Raw genomic sequence first — 26671 nt, forward strand, 5'->3', positions numbered from 1 at the left:
ATTATGTTGGGAAATAATGACTAAGAATAGGATAGACAAGAAGGCCTCAAGGACAAAATCATTGTCTAACATGTCTTTTTGTCCTTAGGACGTACATCACTACCTAATTCCTACACAGTAGAGCTGACGTCATACTTTGTAGAATTCATTCCTGGAAACAAGACAACAACAAGCAGAGGAGGCTGCAGAGACTCTTGCACTCATAATTCTGCTTGTTTCTGCTGCTTCTTGATTTAGATATCTTCTGGAGTAAAAAAGGTTTCAGAAAAATCATCAATGATCTTGAGAAATGAATTTGCCAGAACACTTCCAGGTCTCCCCCTTTCTGTTGATGCTTTTCTGAGGTTCCCTGACCATTTATTAATAAAACAAAGCCTACAAAACCAAATCTAAGCACCTGTGTTGTTTATTTTTTATTTTTTAATATTTGTTTGTTTATTTATTTATTTTTATTTTTTAGTATTATTTTTTTTTTACCTGTGTCGTTTATTGGCAGGCTCCCACAGCTCAAGTTCATAGGTCCACTGTGATTTCCTATATTCTTTTGCATATAATGTCAAAGTCAAAAAGCCTCTCAGTTAATTTGATGGATATTCCACGTTATTTTTAGTTTGTTATTAAAGAGACAGTTGTGTCCTCCCAAATTGATCCTTTCCTTCTAACTTTTTCTACTCTATTTGCAACAAGAAGCAACAGGTTTGAGCTTTTTATTTACATCAATTCATCAATTTAGATGTTTTGTGCTCATAGGAGGAGAATTGTCAATTCTATTCTTTTATGAAAAATAGGCTTAAAAACCCTTCTTGTATTATCTCATTTTTGCTGGTATTCTAGTTATCAGACTTCAGAGAAACCATATTCTGGATTCATAAAGAAACAAATGACACTGCATAAAGTTTCCATATCATTTCATGAAAGCCTCAGAAAAATGCAGAAACTAGCAGAAATCCAGACATCCCTCTCACACAACTTTTGTAATTATGTACTCCATGTACAATATCATCATTCCCAAATTCATCCACATTAGTATGCAACAGATTGCATTTCTGGTGTATTTCACTGGACATAAATATAACGGTCTTTACTTTCCAAAAATCAATCCATTTTGTCAATATTGGAAATATTTCCTTTTAGAAAGACAATTAGCCACAGAGGAGTCTGGTTTTGTAGTATAATCTTGATTATTCAGACCCAGATTCCTTATTATCCTGATTTACTTGATGTTTAAAATCTGGTTTTGTTCTTAAAAGAAGTCATCAAATATCCCTTTGTTTCTCTCTTTCATGCACACACACACACACACACACACACATAGAATTGGATGGATATCAAGATACTGTGGCCAGAAATATAACTTCAAGATTACATTCTGGAGTTAGTACACTATCATATTAACCCAATATATTCCAACTTTTACGAGTATATCTCTCAGACTGACCAAAGCACAACATTATATGAATAATACTTTTGGTACAAAAACATTTTAAAAACTCAGGGCAACTTACTTAGTCAATAAGGTGATTATATAAGTCAATGATCATAAACCTTAAAAATATTTTCAACCGTACGTTAAACACCATCACTACTTCCACCCCAAAGAATATGTGAGCCATTGAGGAAAGGAAGTTAGGCAAGCATTTCCATTTTCTCCTTTGAGAAGCCAACTTCTTATATATATTTTGCTACCATACTTTTAGGGGTTGTCTACCCTTGCACATTACCTATTTATTTATCCATCATGGTTTTCTCAGACATCTGGCTTTTGATCTCACTAGTCTATAGAAATGTCAGATATAAAGGTCATAAATATTGTCATAATTTTTCAGCCTAATGGGTATCTGCCTTATAAACCTCTCTATGGGATTGGTTAGTATTACATTTTCTCAGTTCTAAGATTCACAGCAATATTCCCGAAACCAGGATGCTTCTTACAATTGATTCTGTACAATTATTATAGTTTTTTTTTTTCACCTTAAAGTTAAAGTAAATCAATGGGATATTCCAAAGGCAATAGCATCTTTCTACACTTGCTGAGATAGTTAGGGGTAAAGTGAATTGATGTCTGCAATTTCCTTTGAAATGCATCAAAAATTAAGGTGGATGGATGGATGAATAAATTTGAGGCAAAAATATAAAAACCCATTAATTATAGAATCTAAGTGGTGGGTATAAGGGAGTTCACTTGCACAATTTTTCTGAGCATTTAATTTTTTATAATAGAATATTAGAAGAAAAAAAAAACGATGGCAACTTTGGAACAAGGAACTATTATATTTAAACTTGCCTTTTCCTTGAGATGCTCTTCCTTCTTTGCTTCTGAAAAATTATACCATCATTATTCTCCTATCTCGAGTACTTCTTTTTTTACTCCCTCATAAAATGTAGACTTGCCTTAGATTTCTTTATCAAATTTCTTTTCCTCCAAATTATTTCTCTAGGAGTTGTCATCTATCCACCATGTGCTAAAACTCTCACTTCTCTGAAAATGATTGTCTAATCCACTCTTCAGTTGTGACTCCCTCTTGAATTCCTCCCACTTGCCCACATCTGCTGTACACCTGCAGTAGGGTGTCCCCTGCTCCTTCTGGCTCAACAGACTCCACTCTCTCTGACTCTCCCTTTCCTCCCATGCAGTGCCTTCTCAACTCACTTCCCTCTTTCTGTTTGCTTATAACCGTGTTCCTCAAGACACAGGATTCAAAGAACTGAGTCACCTTGGCCCGCCCGCACTTTCTCCCTCATTCTTCAGAGCCAATTTATTCACTCAATTGCCTGTTTCTTCTTTTGGAAGATAAGTCCTGCAGCTGTCTCTTCCATCTGTTCTCACTTCCATCAATCTACATTACACACATTCCATCTAAATCTCAGTTTGTGATTTGATTCTCCTCAGTCCGTGCTCTACCCTTTCCCAGCTTATTATCTCGTGATTACTCTAGGAATCATTCTCTCTGGCAAAAGAGCGTTACCTGCAGACTCTGAAAATATGTTGCACTTTCTCATGCCTAGCATTTTCCTCACTCTGGTCCTTCTTCCTAGCACACTTGTGTGATTCTCCAGCAATCGAGAAAGAATACAACCATCATGCAGAAGTAGCCATTACATCTTGTCCCTGCACTTTAGTAACTGTGACCTTAGAGATGTTATTCAATTCTCCTATACTCTGGGTGCTTTCCATATAAAATGACATGATCTACTTTACAGAGATGGTGTGGGATTTACGGACAAGACACAGGCAGGATGGCATTTTTCATACTCCTTAGTTTGTAGCTGTCATAGGATTGCCAACTGATAAGCATTTTTTTAAATCATGAAGTGATTTGTGTTTTACCCTGAGTTATCCAGAGAAGCAATTTCTTGAAAATAGTTTATCCCCCAAAGATATTGGTTAATTGACATTTTATTCTTTATTTGTAATGGAACAAAATGTCAATGAACAATTCTGACTAATCCTTGTCATGCTGGGCCAGAAAGAAGATCCGTTCAAGTCCATATATGGGAAATTATTTATAAGGAAAATATATTGTTGTGCAATGTTCTATAACTTTTCAATATTTGACATGTTCTGCAGCATGACGTTTCTGAATAGTTTGTATCTATAAGATGACTGGAAGCTGGTTCTGAAAAAAAAAAAGGCTGTAGATTATCTTGTATTGGGCTAATAAATAAGCCCATAGTATCTCTGGGTTCTTGACATCTATCTAGATATTTATTTTAGTCTTCCAACAAGAAATAAAACTTTCTCTGGTTGTGTGTGTTGGGCTAATTCAAGTATAAAAAAAATATGTAATCAATACATATTTGTAAAGGAAAATGAAAAAAAAAGGTGACAAAATAAAAGCCAATGGAAATGTAAATAATACATGGAGAAGACAGAAAAAAATAAAATCCACTTTTCCTTTTCCTCCTGTGAATGTATCTGGAGTTTCATGTCTTGGGATAGCATCAGAATATTTCTGGAAAAAAATAATCTCTCTCTTCCTCTCTCTCCATATTTACATGTTAAGGGAGATGCTAAAATATAAGTGGAATGTTTATTATTTGTGACATTACTAATTGCATAATCCTTGGCAATTTTATGTATATTTTACAAATACATAAAACCTATACATATACATAAAACCTATATGCATATACATAAAACCAAAAACTTTTTCAGAAAAGCAGGTTTTCGTTTCAGAAAGTCCTAGGTTCAGATCCTGGCCCTGACATTTTGATATATTGTAACATTGTTTTAATTACCTTATCTACTCTGATCCTGAGTTTCATCATGAGTCACTACTTTCCTCTTTGTGTTTCTGTGAAGATTATATCAAATAGCAAATTCACGGTTAACTGTCTGCTAATGGCAATTGTCAGTAACGAAGTCTGCAAACATATCACCATGGTTGGAATCAGTTCACTTTTTTCTTGAGTATCTACTGGGACCCACCACCTATTAGGTTTTATTGCGATATTAAAGGATATCGAAAAGTGGGGTCTATTATGATATTAAATGTGGTTTGGGAAGATAAATCACGCAAGGGTGAAATATTTCATTAGAATCATACTACACGTAGATTAAATAAAGAGGTAAGAATCTAAGAATAAATGCAAGAACTAATTAGGAAGGGACTGACTGTGTGGCATCTGGAAGACAGTGAGTGCACTGTTACTGAAACAGGAGAGGGGGATGGAGCCTGAGCGACAGACCTGGCCCCCCTACTGGCACGGGGTTAACTTTCAGGCCCTCCCATCAGCTGTCTAACCCAAAGGCTCAAGGAGAAAGGTAAATATGTGCAGAAAATTCTCAAACATTACAAACATCAAGAAATTAGGGGGGCACGAAGCTTTTGAGCACTCTTCTCATGGTACTTTCCAATATTCTATCATTGTTTCTCTCTCTGATCTTCAATTTCTCAAATTCAAATACTTATATACCTGTAGGTGCTTGTATAGGATCTGTTACCATTTAAATTAAGAAGCTGTGACCCAGAGAAAAAAAGCCAAACAATGTAAAAGAAAGAAAAAGAAAGAGGTTAGTGAGATAAGGGAGAGAAGGAGAAAAAAAAAGACAGAGGGAGGGAGGTAGACTTTAATTGTTCAAATGCTTATTGGAGAAGCAGGTTCTTTTTCTTTAAAAACTCCCCTCTCTCTCATGGGCTCTTTATTATTACCAAGCCTCCTCAAACATATATTTACTCCTTAGAATGATTTATTGCCCAATAAATGATTTATGATGATATTTTTCAAGATATCATATAATACAACCTAACGTCTTCACTACTCAAATACCATTTCTTTTATTATCGCCCGTTCTCTGTGATTTACATTATTACTGTTTATAGATTCATTTACCTTACCACCAACAAAAATTTCTTTAAAAAACATTTTTTTATGGATTTCATATGCTCGTCATCCTGGGATGACGTTGGCTGAGCCTCAAATTTTCATTGCACAATGAGTCACTCTTTGAGGAAGTGTGTGCGTAATCATCCAGGCTCTGCTGAAGTGCTTTCCATTGCACACCAGAACGGGATGCCGGGGACAGGTCACGATGACCTCCCCAAATGACAACACATATCCGTTTCCCACAGAACCCCCTTTTCTGGAGAAAATTTATCACAGTTATGAATCTTACCTACTAGTCTTCCTTTAAAAACAACAAAAATGAGACAGCTTCAGAAGTGGGAATTCTTTTAAGACATTGAACTATTAATCTAATTCCTTCATCAGGCATTGACAAATATATACTAAGGCCCCAGGTGTTTGTACAAGAAAATGAATGGCTTAATTTTGCAGAATTTCATTTGGGGAGGGCTAAAGTGTTCAGCTCTCGGCCTTAGATTCCAGAAAGTTACTTTACTCAAGGCTTTTGGATTGGTCTAAAATCAAAAGCAAAATGAAGCAAAACAAAAACATTTTGTTGTTGACATTGCACAACTGAGCCTAAATGCCGGGTGATGACAAAGTGGCAGGTTAAGTGGTCCTTAACTTGTTATAGAGAATGAACAATTTGAGACTCTAATAAAAGCTATAAATTCACTTACTGGGAAAAATGTGCGTGCGCGCGCACACACGCAAACACACACAGGTGAGCGTGATTTCAAGTGAGTCACAAAACCTGCGAGTTCTTCCATGAACTGCAGGTGAAGGGCACATGGTATGTGCTAGAACCTCACTATCGCAAAGTGTGAGCCCCAGAGTGGCAGCACGTTCTGGAATCTTCTGGGAAATGCAGGATCTCAGGCTTCCCTTCAGAGCCACTGAGTCAAAACCTGCATTTTAATAAGGTCTGCAGGTGGTTACCAGGTGTAGGACACTTAAGAAGCATGGCTTTGGAAAGCCACGTTCATGGAGAATTTAGAATTAAAGACTTCTATGTCAAATCACATTGGGAAGTGAATCATACTATCATATTCCCAATAAAACAAAATATATTATTCATAAGTGAGAAGACAAAGGTGTCAGTATTGTTTTACATGCATGTAATGAGAAATAACTGCTTTTTCAATAGCTCAGTTCTTGCTCCTCACTTCTTATTCTTCCTTGCCCTGCCTTTCTCTTTGCAGACAGTCAATGTAGGGAATGGCTAAGTCAGATGTTAGAACGGGGATCTGGGAAATTCCATAGGCTTTAGTCATGTTAAACTGGCTTATCCTGAAAAGCAATTCAGGAAACACAGTGTTTCTCAGGGAGAAAGTCAGGCACATGACCACCAAATTGTTAGAGCCTTTGGACATAAATCTTTACTGGATTTGAGGAATGGGCCTTCATAGCAGTTAGTGGAAACATGGATTAAGAAGTTGGAGGGAGATTGCTATTTAATGCCATTTGGTCCTTTAAAGGGGCTGGTGGGAACTTCCTGGCTGTCGGATGTATTTACAATTTGAGAGCAAGACCTGTTCAACTGCAAGAAACCATCCTTCTCTCTAGACCCAGGAAACAATCTTCAGACAGCTCTGAGCAGACACTCTGCTCTTGTCTGTGCACCATTCTGTCTTTGTGTGAGGGCTGCCTTTTCTCTGGTGGGTATACTTGCAGGGAAATATGACATGCAGGAGTCAGATCTTGTCTCACCAGCCACTAAACCATTAAAAATCACTTTTAGCGCCCCTTCCATATGATCCTACAGCTTCTGAATAGGAGGTGCTGCAAACTCAACCAAGCCCAACTTATAAGGCAACGCAATCTCCAGCTTGTATCAAATCAGAAGCCCCTGGATGCGGTGCTAACATTTTTAACTAGGATAATTCATGTTTCCATGAGCCAATCCTTTCCAGACTAGATTCTCACCATTTATAGTTGTGCACAATGGAAGCATAAAGAGCTTAAATGACTTATTTGATGCTAACCCAGCCAATGAGCAAGAAGTTGGGTGTCGGAGTTTTCTTATTTTCTTCTTGTAAATGCTCTGTTAGTCTCACTTGGCTACTGCCAGAGAAGGGACTGGGAAGACTGGGGTGTACTCCTCCTCATAAGGCACCACTGTCCTGCCTTTTGTCCTGCACTGGGGTGGGCATCAGCTCAGATCGTGTGTACAAAGCAGCCTATTTCTATGAACTAACCACCCCAGAGAGTAGCCAAGAAGAGAACAAACAACTATAATTTAATTGCAACGCTGAGGGTGCCTGGTGCCTCAGTCAGTTAAGCATCTGCCTTCCTCTCAGGTCATGATCCTAAAATCTTGGGCTCAAGCCCTGATTCGGACTCCTGGCTCAGACAGGGAGTCTGCTCCTCCCTCTGCTCTTCCCCCCCACTCATGATCTCTTATTCTCTCTCTCTTAAATAAAGAAATAAAATCTTTAAAAAAAAAATAAATCCAACGCTGTCTGCAACTCAAGTTTAAACCAGCAATCTCAACCTTGGAAGGTAGATTAGGTCCACACATTATTATAGTTGGAAATGCACTGTTTCTACCAAATATCGTGGCTCAGGTGACCACAGAAGTACAAAGATACAAACCTCTGGGTAAAAGGATAGGATACGTGAAAGAAAGATGTTTCAGAAGGGCACTTTGGAGTAGATGAGAAAAGAGTGAATCGCCATGAGTATCATCATTCCTAATCCCTATACGCCTCTACCTGCAATTATGTCCTAATATGCCTCTCAGTTTGAAATCCATAGGGCTTACTTATTGTTATTCAGCAAAAGAAGAAGGAGGGGGAGATGAGAAGGAGAAGCAGGGGACACAGAAGAAGCAGAAGCAGAAGAAAAGAGGAAGAAGGAGGAGGAGGAAGGAGAGGAAAAGGAGGAGAAGGAGGAGGAGAGGAAGAAGGAGACAAAGAGAGGAAGCAGCAGCAGCTTGTTGCATCCTTTACCACAGATGATAAAGGCATTGCTTCCTGGGATCCCTGACATCCTGCTCAATAAAAAGACTCTGGTACTAAGAAGACCGCCCCAGCTAGAGAAATAACACAGGGGGCTTCACAGGGCACTCGACTTCTTCATGAAGTCCCTGCCAGTAAGATAAACATTATAAACACCAAGAAAGAGTAGAGCTCTGAACGGTTTTAACAATGATTTTCTTATTTTAATACCGCAGAGATGTTTTTGTTTTCAGCGTGTTCAATTTTTCATATTTTCAATAGGCCATTAACACAGAAGGTTATGGGAACACTTTTCATTTGTTTTAAAAATTTCCCCTTGTTCCCAAAACAACCGAAACCTGATACTAATTGATGAACTACAAGGAACTCTGTCAACCACTTAGAATACTCACAAGGCACACTGTGCAGTTCCGAATCTGTTTGGGTGAAACCCTTTCTCTTACTTATACTTTTTCATAAAGCAAAGAAAAAATACAGAGAGGATATCCGCCCACCCTTCTGCAGTAATTAAGACTGCTAGAATCTCATGTGTTTCATTCCTCTTTAAAGACGAGAGACTACCCAACTTCACAGATGGGAACAGGTAGGATTCGAGGGAGCAAAATCAATTCCAAAACTGAGATAATGGAAAGACTCAGGACTCTAGTTCCACGGAGCTGCACTCCGTCTTCCGGTGAACAAAGCAGATACCATTCTCCATGTAAAATTAGTGAATAGACTTTCCAGGGGTGGTGGCTTCCTTAATGTTTTTTTTTTCCCACTCTATGCAATTTAATTCAGCTTTCGAATAAGATATTATTCCTAGCTCAGAACATAATATTTTAGGATCAAATGGTTGTGACTTTGGAAATTTTTTCAGCTTGTCTAATCCTTTCACCGACTCTCAAGTTGCTTTGCTTCACCTAATAATCACCATTCGGCTTGAAATTGGAAGACCTGAATTCAATTTCTGGCTCTTACCTTTATTATTCCATTCTGACCAGCTCCCCAAATATTTATTTATTTATTTTCCCCCAAATATTTATTGAAGTGCCCACTGTGGCTTATATAAAGGTCCCAAGGATAATGACTCATGATCCTAGAGAAGTTACAAGTTATTCGAGCTCTCTGAATGTCTCCCTCTGCATCAGTAATGGTGATTATTGTTACTTCTCTGCTAGGCATGGATTCACTTGGAAATGTCCTTTCTAAACTATAAGAGGTGGTAAAATCTAAAACCTTAACCTTATTAATTTCACATAAGCTTATTTTTTTAAAAAAAGACACTTGGATCTTCAAGATATTTAATAAAAAACAACATTTATATAGCAGAAGTCAACCATGTGACTTATGATATTTTAGAAAATGTGAAAGGAATGTTTGCTGCTTGAAAACAGCCTATTGCTCACCCTTTTCTTTGTCATTCTCTGGCACTCATGTGGCCACCCACTCCCCAGGAAAATCCAAAGACATTCTTAAATTATATGTTTCAAGTTATGTAGACTACTTGGTAACAAATTCTGAAAACAGACTTTTTTCATAGTCTCTTAGGATTATGTAGGTGGCAATTCTAAACTTTACCCCCGGAGTTTACCTGTATTAAGTTGATAATTAACCTCAATTTTATATATTAATATAACCATTTCTGTGCAATTATTTTCACTTATTATTTTTTAATAGAGCAAAAGTTTGATTGAATGGATTCAAATTTTGACTCAGCTGTGGTCATTCACTCCCTCCTCCCAATAGAGTTTTGCAATTCTAATGAAATGCCACCTGTTTGTTTTCATGCCCATTGACCCTCACATTCTCTAACCCACAATCTGAGTAATATTGTCATGTGCCTTAACTTATACCTTCATTTTACACTTCCTTCTGTTCTTTTTTTTTATTTTTAAAGATTTTATTTGTTTATTCATGAGAGACACAGAGAGAGAGGGAGAGAGGCAGAGACACAGGCAGAGGGAGAAGCAGGCTCCATGCAGGGAGCCCGACGTGGGACTCCATCCCGGGACTCCAGGATCATGACCTGGGCTGAAGGCAGATGCTCAACCGCTGAGCCACCCCGAGGTCCCTATTCTTCATTATTTTTATTACTGGACTGCAAAGCCCTGGCTACCTGCGGTGTATGGTACTGAAAGCAACAGATGCCAGCTCCCTGGCTCCCTACCATGGTCCTAGGTCAGAGGGACACTGATGAGTTGGACAAGTGACTTGAAGCAGAAAGGAACTAGTCCTGAGCCCCTGGCTAGTCACTACTCCTGCTGGAACTTCTTTCCTCCATCTAGCCTACGTGAAGGAACAAAACATTTACTCAAATGCTAAGCTAAATAACTCAAACTGCCTTCTATGAAATAATTCTTTCTGAAGGATATTTAATAGCTAATCATTCTAGAAGCCTTCTAAGGGTGGGGTATGGGAGTTGATCTAAGAATAACTATTCACATTACAAAAATGTTAAATAAAATCCTTTCTCTTCAGTGTTCTACTTCTCTGAATTCTTTAAACTTGGCCATTAGCTCAATTGTTGACCTTGGGCTAGCTGCTTAGTCTTTGAGGCTATGGTTTTGTCATTTATAAATGAGACATGGATCACGTGACTTACTCCTAAAGTTTCGTCTAGCAATCATTTCCCTCCCTTTGTGGCAATTACAAGAGCTTTTTCCTCTTTCAGTACTGGAACCCATACTAGAGGCAATAGTACTTCATTAAAACACCAAGTAGGCTCCAAAGTCACAAACGCTGGTGCTATATAAGGCCATTTTGACAGACTTACATTTTCCTAAGGGATAATGAAGGATGACTAGACCAAAGGAAATTGGCTTTCATCTCTCAAAAAAAAAAAAAAAATCGTTAGGAATGAAGACAGGACAACTTCAAAGAGCTACCTACAAAAACGAACACACAAACAAAACAAAACCGCAGATGATCTTAGACCTGGGAGATGAAACGTAACAGGAGAGAGTGTGATTTTCCCCTCTGAAATAGTGGTATTGGGCCCAATAACGTCAAATCAACATAGCTCCCCTCCTTAGCTGTGCCAATGACTTATTTGACCTGGCTGGCCAGAAAAGCCACCTTGTTTCACCCCTTTAAGCTTGTCTGATCTCCCATGACCCCAGCCTGAGACTGATTTCCACAGGCTGGAACACTCCTGTGCTATCCTTGATGAAACCCCACAAGGTGGCCTACAAGTGGCGCAGGGAATGCAATTGTGTTAATGTATTATAGTAATTTATTGGCAGTTTTGTGTGATAGCATATTTACTGAAATGAGGCCTGTCAAAAAGATCAGGCTATAGCAGGAACACCTGATTTCCCAGCCAGCCGTAAAATATAAATCAAATGCCTTTCCTGTCCACTGTCAGCCACCTCCACCCACCCCTCGTCCTCGGTCCTCAGACAAATTGAAGCACACGCCACAATTTGCAGAGGGAAAATCAAACTCAATTTCGTAGTACAATGAAGTGAGTTTTGGTCTTGTCATGTCCAGTGACATATTGATCCGTCGAAGACTGAGAAGATCAGAATGTTCTAGGTTTTTGCTCTTATAAATGAAAAAGTGTGGAAATGCAATGTATAAATGGAGGACAATAAAGCACGCGGGCTCCTTAACAAAGATGCCAGGACTCCGGGGGGCGGGGGGTGGGGGCCGATGTTGTAAAACAGTCACTGTTGAGTCCAAAAGTCACTAGTTAAGAGGTCACATTTTCTTTCTCTTTGGAATTACAGCCTCAGAAGACAAATGGTCTCCTAATCTAGGTTCATTTAAAGTGCAGCTGATCATTTCGCAGCTAAAAGGAATTTTCACTAGTGAAGGAAAAAAAAAACACACCCCATCTTGGCCTTTTGTAGAATTTATGTCAGATCTATAACACCGTAAGCGCAACACTCCATCAAACATTTTCTATTTAACCTGAAAGGGGACGAAGCCAAATCACTTATATGTCCACATCTGTGATTTGCAAAGTGCAGTGATTGTAGCCTCCCCGAAATGCATAAAGGCTGCAGTTCTTCACCGTGAAGCATTAAGAAACAGAACCACTTTATCACGGGGCGAGGATGGAATTGTAAGAAAGGCCCTAAAGCACTCTAGTCTGCTAAGCTAAATTTTAATTCGGCAGGTGCAAAGAAAGGAAAAAAAAAAATGAAGGAAAGAATCTGTGTTTTCAGGTAGGCAGAGTTTCAGTCGTTATGACAACCGGCTGACTTTCTAATTACCTCTCACTATAAAAATCCCACAAAAGCCTCCACCAACTCCGGAGAGACAGCTCCTACATCCTATGCACTGCCCTACACCTCTCATCCTGCAAACACAGGTCCGCACGCCTCCCTGGAAGTCCAACTGAGGCACAGATCCATGAGGCTGCCCTTGGAAAAACCCCACACACGAACATGAGTAGGGGAAGAGCCGCTTCATCGATCCTAATTTCAATGGTTTCAAAGCAGAAGGAGCTTCTCATTCGGTGCGATCTTTAAAAATTAGAGCCATGCCTCACATTACCATATTCTACAGTAATTACTTGCAGTAAGTAAAGATAAATTCATTAGAAATTACTCAGTCCTTTATTGTGAAATCCAGAGTAAAATTATTTGAGGTATTTTTTTTTTATTCCAAGCCGACAAGAGAATGACTTTACTTCATCAATCAGTTTGACTAAAGTAATGATTTTCTCAGAATTAAAATTTGTTGAAAGCCCTAAGTATTTCATCTTTTAGGCTAAGAAGCATGTAGTTAATGTCACAGCTAATACATTTGTCAGTCTGCTAATTTTCTTTTTCTATTAGAATAAGTAAACATCAGCCCTTTCTTAAAAGCATACTATTTACCATGTGTCAGAAGCAATGCAGGGGGAACTTATTTGAAAATCATGAGGTAAGGCATTATGAAATGAACAGGAATCACAGTGAGACAATGAAGGAGAAACATGAAAAGGAAAGGCATTTAATAATTCCAAAGTGATGGCAGGATATGCCTCAAGGTGAGTGGGGGAGGATGGCATTTAAAGGGGAACCATGAAAAATGTATAATCAACCAAAAACGCAGAGATTTTGGGAAATATAGCAGAAGAGATGGTTTTTTAAGAAATAGTTCAGGGAAAAACAAGAGTGATAGTTAAAATGAGGCGGATAGTTAATAAAAAAGTAGGTTCTTAAGTGTACAACAGAAATAAAAGAAAATGAGATCTTGCCCGCATGGCATCAGATCAGAGAATGGTTCTTCAGACATGCTTATTATTTGGGAGAACAGATGTAGATACAGCACAAGGAACTCTCTTCCCATCTTTTAAAGACATAATACTTATTTATGCTCCACTGGGTCAGGCTTTAAGGTTGCTTTCGTATTATTGTAACTGGAAGAAAACAATAAGTAATAGATAACAATGCCAGTGCTTCGTTCTGTCTATTGTTAGAGATTCTTTCTAAAATTAGGGTTCTTTGTCACCACACTTCTCTGGAGCATGGGTTGACTTCCAAATGTTGTGTTCCGAGGCAAATACTTCTGGCACGGTAAATTTTCATCGAAAAGTGACTTCAGAATTGTATTTTCATCTTTTTTTTTTTTTCACTGTGATAACATAGCTAATCTTTACTTCCAACTAGAGAGAGCAGTTGACAGTATAAAGAGCTTTGGCACACGTTTTTTTTTTTTGATATTATAAAATCCATATTCTTCAGCGTTAAATAGTTAAGCCTCTTACCTCTCCTCGTTAAAATGTGAGTAAGGAAGGCTTATGAGGGAACAGTATTCCTCAACTCAAAATGATTCGAGATGTTTCACATTTTTCTTTTTATCAGCTTTGGAATGATTTGATGTAAGAAGTTTTTAAAAATTTATCTTTGTTTTTGTCAATAAATAAGTTAGACCCATGCTAACGGGTGCAGGTGAGTCCCTAAAATTTCAGAACCTGAGCTTTTCTATAGTCAAAAGGAGTGGGAGAAGATGTGTCACTCAGTAGTCGTGCGGACTTAACTATGTCACTTAAATTAACTGTGTCACAGTTTCTGTAGTCGTGAGCTGGGGTTGAGAAGGGAGCTACCCTACCAATTTGCTCTGATGATCAAATGTGATGCTACAAGTCTTCAGAAGCATGCCAGGCATCTAACACACGTCCAATAAAGGGTTAGCGATTGTCAGTCACTGCAGTTTGCCTGCTATCTGTCCTGGATACCAGTCTCTTCCAAGGTCTATTCTTTTGGTCGGTATTGCAGTGGCAACCAGCGCGACCAGAAGTCACCAGGCAGTGAGCTCTTGACACAGGAATTTCATTAAATGAATTCTCTTGCTTCAAACTGTCCTTGTCTCAATTAGCAAAGACCTCATAGTTTGCCTCGTAGGGACTAGAAAGTAGCAGAGTCTGCCCATAATGCATGTGAAGTCTAGACTGTGGGATGGGGAGAAGGGTTGGGACAGTACAGATCTGCTTAACACCCTAGTGGGGGCTTCCTAGAAGAGATATTCCCTGTGAAATGAAGTGATGGCATCCATTGAGCCTGTGTGTCAGAGAAGACCTCCTTCATGCATCTCAAGGGATGGAATCCCCCATCCTTCTGTGCTCCTCCCCACCTCCCAGGGGTCGGCTGGTAGCTGAGCATCCATACCACACACAAGAAAGGCCCAACACCAGAGGGCATGAACACGAATAAATCAACATGGTGCCAGGAACAAGAAAGGTTCTTAATATTAAGATAATATTCATAATTGCAATTGTATCTTTTCTAGCTTTCTTTTTTTTAAGATTTTATTTATTTATTAATGAGAAACACAGAGAGAGAGAGAAGCAGAGACGCAGGCAGAGGGAGAAGCAGGCTCCACGCTGAGAGCCCGACGTGGGACTCGATCCTGGGACTCTAGGATCATGTCCTGGGCCGAAGGCAGGCGCTAAACCACTGAGCCACCCGGGGAGCCCCTCTTTTCTAGTTTTCGCAGTCATCATGAGGCATAGGATCTAATGCAGTGCCGACTGTTGCAGTGCATACAAATTTGAGTAACAGAAATTGATGTTTATTTGCAAATGGCAGATTGGCCAATCCAGCTGTGTCCCCCCACCTCTATTTACTCAGGAGCCCTGAACTTTGCTGTCTTATGCCTGGTATATTGGGGCTGTGAAGAATTATTTCAATAGTTCAAATAATTTCAATCACTACATAGTTCTTCATCTTTATGTATCTACTTATCTATCTATTGACCTATCTTTTATCCTATTTTTATTTGTTGCTCTTCCTCTTTTTTCTTCTCCTTCTCCTCCTTCCTCTTCTTCTCTCCTTATTTGCCTTCCTTCCCCCCAAATCCCTAACAGAAACAAAGTGGAACTCTGGATTAGCACCACTGGATACCACCTGAGGTGATAAAATGAACACTGCATTGGGAACTGGGGACCCTGGTTCTCATCTCTGCCAATTGATTTTCTTAGAAAGGGATTCTTTAAGGTTGGTGTTCCTAATTCCAGTGCTGGGGGCGGTTCCCCCAACAACACCAGCCAATTCTCAGACATCAACAGGATGCCTAAGAACTCAACTTGTGGCCGTTGGGGTGGCTTAGTCAGTTAAGCGTTTGTCTTTGGCTCAGCTCATGATCCCGGGGTCCTGGGATTGAGCCCCACGTTGGGCTCCCTGCTCAGTGGGGAGCCTGATTCTCCTTCTCCTATTTCCTCCTGTGCTCTTGCTCCCTCTCTCAAATAACTAAATGAAATCTTAAAAAAAAAAAAAATCAACTCAATTCTGACATGATCTACCCAGAAATAGTATCAGATTCCACAGGTTAAGGATTTAGCCATACAAAACCGCCTCCCACCCCCGACTTCAGATGCTAGTCACAAGCTCCAGGCTGCTTGCTCCCTGTGCTTTTGACCTGCCAGCTACAGACGGGTGGTTCCAATGACTTCCTCCTTAGATTCGATTAATTTGCTAGAGCAGCTCCCAGAACTCAGGGAAACATGTTTGCCAGTTTATTAAAGGATAGGATAAAGGATACGAATAGACAGCCAGATGAAGAGATACACAGAACGAGGTCTGGAGAAACGGCATGGCGTTTCCCTGCCCCTCTCCCAACCAGTCATTCTTCCCAAATCCCCATGTGTAAACCAACCTGGAAGCTCTCCAAACCCTGTCCTCTTAGATTTTTACAGAGACTTCATTGCACAGTCATGCTTGACTAAGTCACTGGTCATCGGTAGAGTCTACCTCCAGCCCTTCTCCCTCCCAGGAGGTTGGGGGTGGGATTGAGAGTCCAACTCTCTAATGGTGTGGTTGGTCCTCCTGGCAACCAGCCCCTACCCCTGGGGTCGGGGGCATTGTCTGAAAGTCATGTTCACAAGCAAAGGAACAAAAAAACCCACCAAAAGTCACACGCAGTAACATAATTAAAGATACCTTTATCCCCTTGGTACTAAGGGGATTTTTAGAGTGTCAGCAGCTGTGAGCTCCAGAGGACCCGGAAACTGCGGAGGAAGACCTAATATAAATGAGAACTGTATTTTGATCATCTGAGTGATCAAACACGTAGTTCTCCTAGATCACAACATCACCGTCACCACAGAGGTGTTACTTCCCATCCTATCTAAGCTTTTGTTTTGTCATTGCTAAAATTAAGAAGTTGGACTCTACCCTGGTTCTGACACTCCTTCCTGGCCCTGGAACTCTGAAATAAGAACCTCTGGGAGAGGACTATGGAAAGGCACTATCCCAGATTTATGGGATTACACACCCATCTCTAAAAAGTGGTTTTTCAGGTGTTTGTACCTTGACCTCTAGCCTTAAATTCAAGGATCCGTGTGGCAGACTAAAGAACTAGGAGCTTCTCCAGCCGTGGTCAGGATTCATGGAATGACTTTCTAAAGGAAGGAAAGGCACCTGTAACCAGCCGGTTGCTTGCTGAGGCAGGTACTTGTGAGCTGCAGTATGAAGGCCAGTGCAGTATAAAGACAGGAGCACACCGGGCGTGCAATCAGCAGTGCACAGAGAGGTGGCACCCGGCCTTCCCAGAGACCCTCACGCTTAAGGAGAGGCACCAAAGATAACAACTATTTTAAGTGTGAACAAATGGGCACTTTACCTGGCTGAGACAAAAGTGGTGTGTAAGGGACTTTCGGTTCTATTGCACTCATTGGTGGAGGTAGCAAAGGATTAGCAAAGCTGCGGAGTGGGTGCGTTGGTCGAACACAGGCCGTGGGGATGGTTCTGCTTGGTACCTCCTCGCTGCTGGGATGCTCAGGCTGTGCTGGGGGCAACATGGGTGCCTGCTGGGTGGCTGGTCCTTCACTCACAGCTGCAATGGAGACAAGAAAAGCCATTCATTATTCCAGGACGAAGCTTTCCCCAAATCCAGCGAAGGGCCGCCGGATCCGTTTAGAGAAGTATGTCAGGATCTGGCCAAGCTCTCCTCCAAGTTATGTCACTCCTCTCCCTTCATGTATTTCTGGGACATAACAGCACTTCTCTTTAAACAGTGGTTTAAATAGATCCAGCAGGATAGAGATCTATTGAAGAATAGTAAAATATATACACAAGGCTGACTCTATTGCCCGAACCGGCAGGGCCCTGTAATCATAAGTGATGAAGCAAGAAAAAAAAGAGTTATTTCTCCTTTCATAAGTAGCAATGCCAGTGAAATTCAATATCCCAAACCCAGCTACAGCTGCATTATTATCTACCAGCCGATATGCCAATTTTTCTGCGATTTAAAAACGCCATGTCAACTGTCAAACAAATCAGTTTCCAGGTGTTCAAGGCATTGCTAATAAAATGGTACGAATAATAGCCCCTATCATGGTCTTCCATGACAAAAAAGAAGTACATCCAGCTAAAAAGTTATATGAGAGAGGACTTTGCTGGAGCGAGTTGCCTGAATGCAGAATTGTAATTTTTCCTCTCCGGTAGCAAACCTTGTAATTTTCGGTACGATTACTGTAGTTGAAGAGATTTCCCATAGTCGTTTCTGCCTGCCGTTGGGCATTGGGACAGTTCTGTATAAAGAAACACACCTTTTCTCCAGAGAACACAGTTGAGTGGGACTAAAATATAGGCAAGGCAGTTTCTTATGCTAAGAACCCTGTGACTTGACTTTATCATTCGTATTCAAAATCAACAGGTCCAGCGAAAAGTGTAAATGGAAAGAGCTGCATAGGAAGTTTAAGTGTGGATGAAATAAGATATTTCTGACGATTTATTTTTAAAGAAAGTTCTATTGAGTAAGTGGGGGAAAAATGCAGTGAAAGAAGATACTATCTCACTTTTGAAAGAGAATTTTTAACCAGAAAATATTTTGAGATAATTAGTTTGTGAGCTCGTTTTGAGACAACTCTCTGGGAGGCTCAGTGAGGTCGGCAAAGGGCAGAGGAGCTAGAAAGAAAATTTGATAATGCTGAAGGGAGTAAAGATTAAAGACACCAAAGATCATGACATTATATTAAAGATATGCAGGAGTGAAATGTGCCTTCAGAGGATATTTGATATTAAGACTCACTTTTCTATATTCAGGAAGGGTTAGAGGTCCTCTGGATCACTGAGAAGCCTCGAGGCTTACCCTGTTCAAAGGGAGAGGCGGGAGAAATAGGGTTGGCTGAGGACAGGATGTAGCCACCTAGCAACCGAGCTAGTAAACAGGCAAAGACTTGAGAGAAGATTTCTTCAAAAAAAGAAAATGTAACCAAGACAGCCAACTGGAGAGAACTCTGGCAAGAGAAATTTAACCAAAACAAGCACATTATCTCTAAGCTAGAAAGTCCTATCATGGAGGGGAGGGGCACATGCATGCAAAATATCAGGGTTAAAAGGTTGGGCTGCAAGGAAAACATTAAGAGAAGTCCTTGGTGGGACGCCTGGGGGACTCAGCAGTTGAGCATCTGCCTTTGGCTCAGGGGGTCCCGGTTCGAGTCCCACACTTGGCTCCCCTCAGGGAGCCTGCTTCTCCCTCTGCCTGTGTCTCTGCCTCTCTCTCTCTCTGTGTCTCTCATTAATAAATAAATAAAATCTTAAAAAAAAATTAAATTAAATAAAAAAAAAAGAAGTCCTTGGTGATATGGGTTCTCAGATAAGGGCAGAAGGGATGGGGCTTCAGGTAGGTGTTTATAAGGAGCTAAATTGCAAGAATATAGAGGAAAGAGTGGTACCTGATTGGGTCAGTCAGTAGAGCATGTGACTTTGGATCTCGGGGCTGTGAGTTCATGCTCCACATTGGGCATAGAGATTACTTAAAACTAAAAAATAAAAAAATAAAAGTAGAGAGAAACAGCTATTTCTGTATTCAATCAAGACTGTGTAATTTGAATAACAAGAACACCCATTTCTCTCTCCTTTCTATTCTTAGGGGTGCCTGGATGGCTCAGTCAGAGGAGCATGCAACTCTTGATCTCAGGGTTACTAAGTCTGAGCCCCACATCGGATGTAGAGATTACAAACAAACAAACAAATAAAATTTTAAAGGTTGTATAATTAGATGGTTGACAGTATAGTTTTAGAGGCAAAAAAAATTATGCTGGTTTTACTCTGGACTCATATTTAACCTAAAGGAAAAAATGAACAATGGTCCGTATCCAAGTAAAAACACAGTATATCTTAGCTCTACATCAGAGAGAAGCAGCTGCAGGAACCTATATCCGAGTCCCTCTTTATTACCAATGGGCCAGTTTTATTGCAGGTTCATATCACCATATTAAAAACATCTTTTTAAAGAAAAGAAATAAATTTCATAATTTTCCATAGAAATTTGCCTTAAGTAATTCTATTGAGGATAGATTGTAGTAAATTCATATCGTATTTTAAAAATTGCTTCAGCCATTAAAGAAATAGTAACATACTATGTGATGTGCTTCTTTATTCCTTCCTTCATATTTTCCCTTTTCTATTTCTTCTACATTTTTTTTGAAATGAAAAGACCAATGTTAAAATATTATTGTGATATTAGACTTAATAAACATGCATTTTTTAGTCTTCTAAAATTTAGTTTCAAAAACCTCAGGTTTCACAAAAGTTTTGATGACATCATGGAATATTTTGGGGCCCCTCCCATTCCTATTCTCTTTAATGTCATTACTGACTAGCATCTCTAAAAACACGAATTCTCCACATGCCCAGTCCTCCATACCCAGGTCTTCAGGTGGTCCCCATGAATCCCAGTGGGAACACACTTGAGTAATGGTAGCTCAACACAGATGGACCAGCTTTTTGGCAAAATCAAACCTTAGTACCGTTTATAATAGAAAGGAAAGTTCCTAATCTAATGTGCTAGGTGGGAATGGGAGACTAAACACATTGCTAATCCATAAAGCACTATTTCTGTTTTGATAAAAAATGATAAGCTTCCTAACATCTAATACAAGGTACATATTTTCTCCATAGATAATTCACAATTCTTATATTTTATGTGGAGCAAAAAAAAAAAAAAAAAAATGCTTTTCAGAACTTGTTGACCTTTGAGGCAGCCAAAACTCTTAAACACAACAACCACAGCTTCACTGGACAAAAGCCCTCATGTCGGATAAGCCCATTTGCCAGTTCAGCTGCCAGCTTCAGGACACCTAGGTGAAACAAACTGGCTCAGTGACATGGTATTTCAGAGCTTGGAAAGCAAAGGAAACCTCCCTTTGCCCACAAAACGCAGCCTTTTTGCAATTCAAAAAGCAGAGTGAGAATCAAGTAAGTGCTGGCAGGGCCCTCGTTTTCAAATGATGAAATAGTGGGAATCCATTGTACAAATAGAGTACAATTACACAGCAGAGTCAAATTTCAAGGCACTTTATACCAATTAATGTCAACACATAAATAATTGCTATAGAACAACTGGCAAAAATATTGCAAAAATGGAAATGAAGATTTTTCTTCTACCTCAAATTGTGGAATTTGAAAGAAAGATAGCATGCGAGTATCTGTGCTCAAAGACTTCGAGACATGAACACTCTAGGAACCCAACTGACTCATTAATCTCAGAACACACAATTGTGCAACATTCCTGAATGAAGCCAGCTCCTCAAGTGTGCATTTTTGCATAGACCCTAGAGAGAAAGTCATTGACTCCACTGTGCTGGTAATTCTATCTAGGCCACGTCCCATTTATTGCTTGATTTCCAGTTTGGGAGACGGGACAGAAAAATATCATGGGTGAGGTTGACCAGCTTTCTCACTAAAGCAATACCCAAACTGAAAGGAATGGTAAAAATCATCTAACCTCTACTTTTTACCTGTTTCAAAGATGAAGAAATGGGCACACCAAGTTTATAGTGACTTGTAGAAATGGGACCTCAAGACTATCTACTAGTTGAAGTTTTCAAAATATAGTAGCACTGTTTCTTGTTCCCCGGGGACAGATTGCCTGTTGAGGCTAAGAGCAGAACTACAGTTTATTAGTAGGAAGAGGAGGTGTTTGGCCATCAGGTCTACATAAATCTTTATCAGTGGGTCACCAAATGTGTGTAGTGGAAATGTACAATATCCTAGATCTTTCTTTTTCTTATGATAGGAGAGAAATTCAGCTTTATTTGTGGCTTTCAGAAAGGAGCAGCTTTTTGGGAGCAGAGTTTTAGTGATTCATTTCTTGTGCAACTCAAAGGTCTTTCAGATAACTTTGGAGGAAGGAGAGTCTCCACACTGGGCACAGATTTTTCTTTTTGTGTGACTTTCGCTGTTTCTCAAGATAACTAATAAGACATCTCCAGCCAGAGTCATGAAATGTTTTCTGCTTGAGAAAGAACAGGGATGTTTAGTGTTCTCCAAGGCATTTAGAAACCGATACTGAATGGCTGGAAGTTAACTGGTTCTGACAGTGATTTAGAGATTATTTGGTTTCCTAGAAAAGAGGGTGCTTATTTCTTTTCCTTTTCTAAGTAATCACGTGGAAACATATATTAGTTCCTATTTCTTTTGCACTGCACATACTCAATAATTACTTGATGTATCACTGAATATATATTTTAAAAATCTGTGAAATCTTGGCCAAGAGTGGTATGTCCATATCTTTTGATTTTAGATCAAGTTCAAAAATTAAGCTAAGCACTCTCACTCTCTAGGAATCCTTTATATAACTTTATATACTAGTTATACTATAGATTTTATATTTACATTATATATTATAGTTACTACCTTTTATTAATTACCTTTTATTTAATTATCCTTACTTTCAAAAGAAATCAACAAAATTTTATGTTATTAAAGAGACTAAATTGTTCTTTATTCCATTCATTTACTTATTTCTAATAGACTTTATCTTTTAAGAGCAATTTTAGGTTCGCCATAAAACTGAGTGAAAGGTACAGAGATTTCCAGTATAATCTCTGCTTCCACATATACACAGCCTGCTCCACTATCAAAGTCCTGCACCAGAGTGAGGACTCTAACCACAGATATAAATAAATCTGTCGTACCTAACCACAAATAAAAACACGTTTTTTTATCCTAGTTCATTTATTGTTCTTTGGCTTGTGCATGCATCACTCCAGTCTCTGCCTCTGTTGTCGCATGGCCATCTTCTCCTCTTACGTCTGAGTTTCTACTCTTAGAAGGATACAAGACATATTGGATTAGAGCCTATCCTGATTTAGCATGAACTCACCTTAACCTGGTACCATATGAAAAGCTCCTATGTCTAAATAGGGTCGCATTCACAGGTATTGGAGGTTAGAACCTCAACATATTTTGTGAGGAGACACAATTCTATTCATATTCATTCTGGCCCCCGGATATTCATGTCCTTAGAGGTCTAGGTCTATAAGACCTCTTCAGGCAGAGCGAGGACGGCTATGTGAAGGAGGCAGATATTGGAGTTATGGTGCCACAGCCAAAGGATGCCTGGGACTACGAGAAGCTGGAAAAGGCAAAGAAGGATCCACCCCTAGGGACTCTGGACCCTACAACACCTTGATTTTGGAGTTTTAGCCTCCAGAACTAAGAGAGAATAAATTTCTTATGGACAGAATAAATTTCTGTCATTTCTAACCACCTCGTTTATGGTACCTTAATATGGCAGCCTAAGAAACAAATACATCCACTGTAAAAAAAAAAAAAAAAAAAAAAAAGAAAGAAAGAAAAATCTGCATAGACTCTGAGATGAGACACGGTGACACACCTGAAGTCCTGAGGGTGAATGGTAATCTGTGATAAACTGTATTATTTGTTTACAATTCACCCTTCACAACTTACCCAAGGCTACCCGGAGATAGTGATGGAACCAGGTTTTAAAATCAAAGTTCAGAGATTATGAAAGATTGGGAGAAATTGTCATGCTGGAAGTCCAAGGAATAGAGAATATTAAGAAAGAAGAAAGGGTCAGCAGTGCTTTTTAAATTTTTTCATTTATTTATTTATTCAAAATATATTAGATTTGGTTCTTACTGTAGAGCACACATATCAGTGCAAAGTGCTGCACACACAACTACAAATCATTTTGGGGGGAAAAGGTTATATATATATTAAAAAAAAAAAAAAACCTGCAACTGCTTTAGTTATGCAGTCTCCATTTGAATCCCCGCTGGCAAAGGAGTTCTGGTCCCTGAGACGGGCTTCTTGATGGTGGCTGCCCCAGGTTTCTGCAGCCTCAGGCCTGGGCCTCTGTGAGACAAGGCCCCCCTGGGGTGGTGGCAGCCTGGAGCCTAGGAGGGCCTCTGCTCTCAGCAGGCTTGGGTCTCCCCAAGGTCGGCAAGGAGACATTCCTAATGAGATCGTCAAAACCTTGCAATCTTTGAGGATCTGAGGAGGTGGAAACTGACAAAGACTTTCTTATCTTTTTCCTTTTATTATTTCTTAAAAGCCTCTTCCCCAGCTCCCATGCGCCTGAGGCAGAGGACGCACGCAACCCAGTCACCAGACCTGCAGTCTTTCTTCCCTTTCCCTGTGAATTCTCTAGTTCACGTTGGATGGAGGATACCTCCCTATCCTATTGATACTGAGCTTCTCCATGGACTGATTTGGGCCAATGAGGAAAGGAAAAAAAATACTTTAGCTCATTTATTATTTTCTTTTTCATTGAAATTTAAAAATTTAACTTTTGGAATTATTATGTCTATGACTTAATGAGACAGTTTTGCCTGTTGCACAAATCAAGAGAGAAAGAAAAGAATAAATGGGATGCTGAGTTCTCAGGAGACTATGCCTTTAAAAGAGAAAAAGAAATGCCAAGAATACACCATGAATAAAATAAAATAGTTCATCTCCTTAAACAAACAAACATGGTGAACTTTGGCTTGACTTGGTCTTGTGTAGTGAAGAGATAAAGGTCATTCTACATATTCTTCTCACACTTCCTTTTAAAGCCAGAGAATAGGATGAAATCAAAAGAAAATAATAGATAGTGATTCGATGAGGGAAAAACTAAGCTAAAACTATAATCCTTTCTTTTGTGCTGAGGAGAGTTCATTTCAGAAGATGAAGAAGTGACTTGTGGGTTCTGAATTCTTTGACTAGAATCACCTTCCTACTTGTCCTAGGATTTAAAAATTTTTGGTTTCTGGACTTCCCACATCTTTCTGATTTAATTCTCTTCAATACGGTTTGGGAAACTATTCTTCCTTGGGTTTCTGCACACAACTCTATTCTGTAGACATGATGTGCCATGAGAAAAGGGAAAATAAATCTAATTCTCTCTTGGCAGATTTTTGATGCCTTTTAATTCTAACCTTGCTACATCTAGACGATTTATGATTTCTTAGAGCGGTCCCTGTTGGGTTGGAAAAAATATAGCTTACCTCACAAATATATTTTATTGCTGTTACCATCTTATCTATTACAAAACATCCTATCTCACATGAGCTGCTGAGTCACCTGTTCCTAACTAAGAGAAGAAAGCCATAAAATCAATTTTAAAATGCTATGCTTGAAGAAAAAAAAAAGTCAAATGGCATAGGAGAAATCACCAGGGTGTATATAATAGATTGAGAGTCTCTCTCCATACCCATTTTCCTTAAAACAAATGAAATACCACTTTCAGTATATAAAATCAATATACACAAATCAGTTACATTTATAGATGCTACCAATGAACTATCAGGAAGAGAAATTAAGAAAAAAATCTCATTTAAAATTGTGTCAAAAAGAATAAAACACCTAGGAATAAATTTAACCAAGGAGGTAAAAGATCTTCACACTGAAAACTGTAAGACGTTGATGAAAGAAATTGAAGAAGACATAAATAAAAGGAAAGATATTCCATGCTCATTGTTTGAAAGAATTAATATTGTTAAAATCTCCATACCACCAAAGTGATCTACAGAATCAATGCAATCCCTATCAAAATTCCAATGGCATTTTTCACAGAAATATAACAAACAATCCCAAAATATGCACAGAACCAGAAAAGACCCCAAATAGCCAAAGCGATAGAGAAAGAAGAGCAATCTGGAGGCATCACACTTCCTGATTTCAAACTATATTAGAAAGACCTGAAACTATAAAAGTCCTAGACGAAAATATAAGGGGTAATATTCTTGACATTGGTTTCGGCAATAACTTTTTGGATTTAACACCAAAAAGCAAAGACAACAAAAGTAAAAATAAACAAATGAGATTACATCAAATTAAAAAGTTCCTGTACAGCTAAAAGAAAACCATCAACAAAATGAAAAGCAATTTACAGAATGGGAAAAATATTTGCAAACCATATATCTGGCAAAGGATTAATATCCAAAATATGTAACACATTCACACAATACAATAGAAAGAAAATTGGATTAAAAAATGTGCAGAACTGAATACACATTTTTAACAAAGAAGACATATAAATGGTCAGCAAATATCTGGAGAAGGTATTTGACCTTACTAATTATCAGGGAAATGCAAATCAAACCACAATGAGATATCCCCTCATATCTGTTAGAGTGGCTATCATCGAAAAGATGAGAGAAATGTTGGGAAGGATGTGGACAAAAGAAAACCCTTGTGCACTGTTGCCAACAGTGTAAACTGGTACAGCTACTATGGAAATCAGTATGAAGGTTCCTAAAAACATAAAAACAGAACTACTATATAATCCAGTAATGTCACTTCTGGGTATTTACCCAAAGGAAATGAAAACGGGATCTTAAAGGCATAGACACGCTCCCATGCTCATTGGAGCATTATTCACAATAGTGAAGACATGGAAACAACTTAAGCATCCATCAACCGACATATGAGATGAAGAAGATGTGGCGTATATGCAATGGAATATTATTCAGCTATGAGAAAGAGGACCCCTTGCTGTTTGCAACAATATGGATGGACCTCGAGGGCATTATGTTAAATGAAATAATTCAGGAACAGAAAGACAAATATTCTATGATATCACTTATACATAGAATCTAAAAAAGACAAACTCATAAAAATAGAGACTAGAATTGTGGTTACCAGGGCAGGGAGGTAGGGAAAAAAAGAGCGACGTTGGTCAAAGAGTACCAACTTTCAGTTATAAGAAGATTAAGTTCT

The 26671-nt window shown here is 39.1% G+C and overlaps 1 protein-coding gene across 7 annotated transcripts in view; it reads right to left on the bottom strand.

The window, feature by feature from the left end:
- The window catches only part of DCC (DCC netrin 1 receptor), a 1086625-nt gene that overhangs the window by 16667 nt on the left and 1043287 nt on the right, over window positions 1-26671 (bottom strand). For all 7 annotated transcript variants that reach the window (XM_077892657.1, XM_077892647.1, XM_077892640.1 and 4 more), the window contains one exon: window positions 17340-17552. In XM_077892657.1, the coding sequence (XP_077748783.1) occupies window positions 17340-17552 (213 nt within the window). The remainder of the gene's footprint in view (window positions 1-17339; window positions 17553-26671) is intronic.

Source organism: Canis aureus, chromosome 1 (genome assembly GCF_053574225.1).
Source record: "Canis aureus isolate CA01 chromosome 1, VMU_Caureus_v.1.0, whole genome shotgun sequence".
Taxonomy (NCBI): Eukaryota; Metazoa; Chordata; class Mammalia; order Carnivora; family Canidae; genus Canis; species Canis aureus.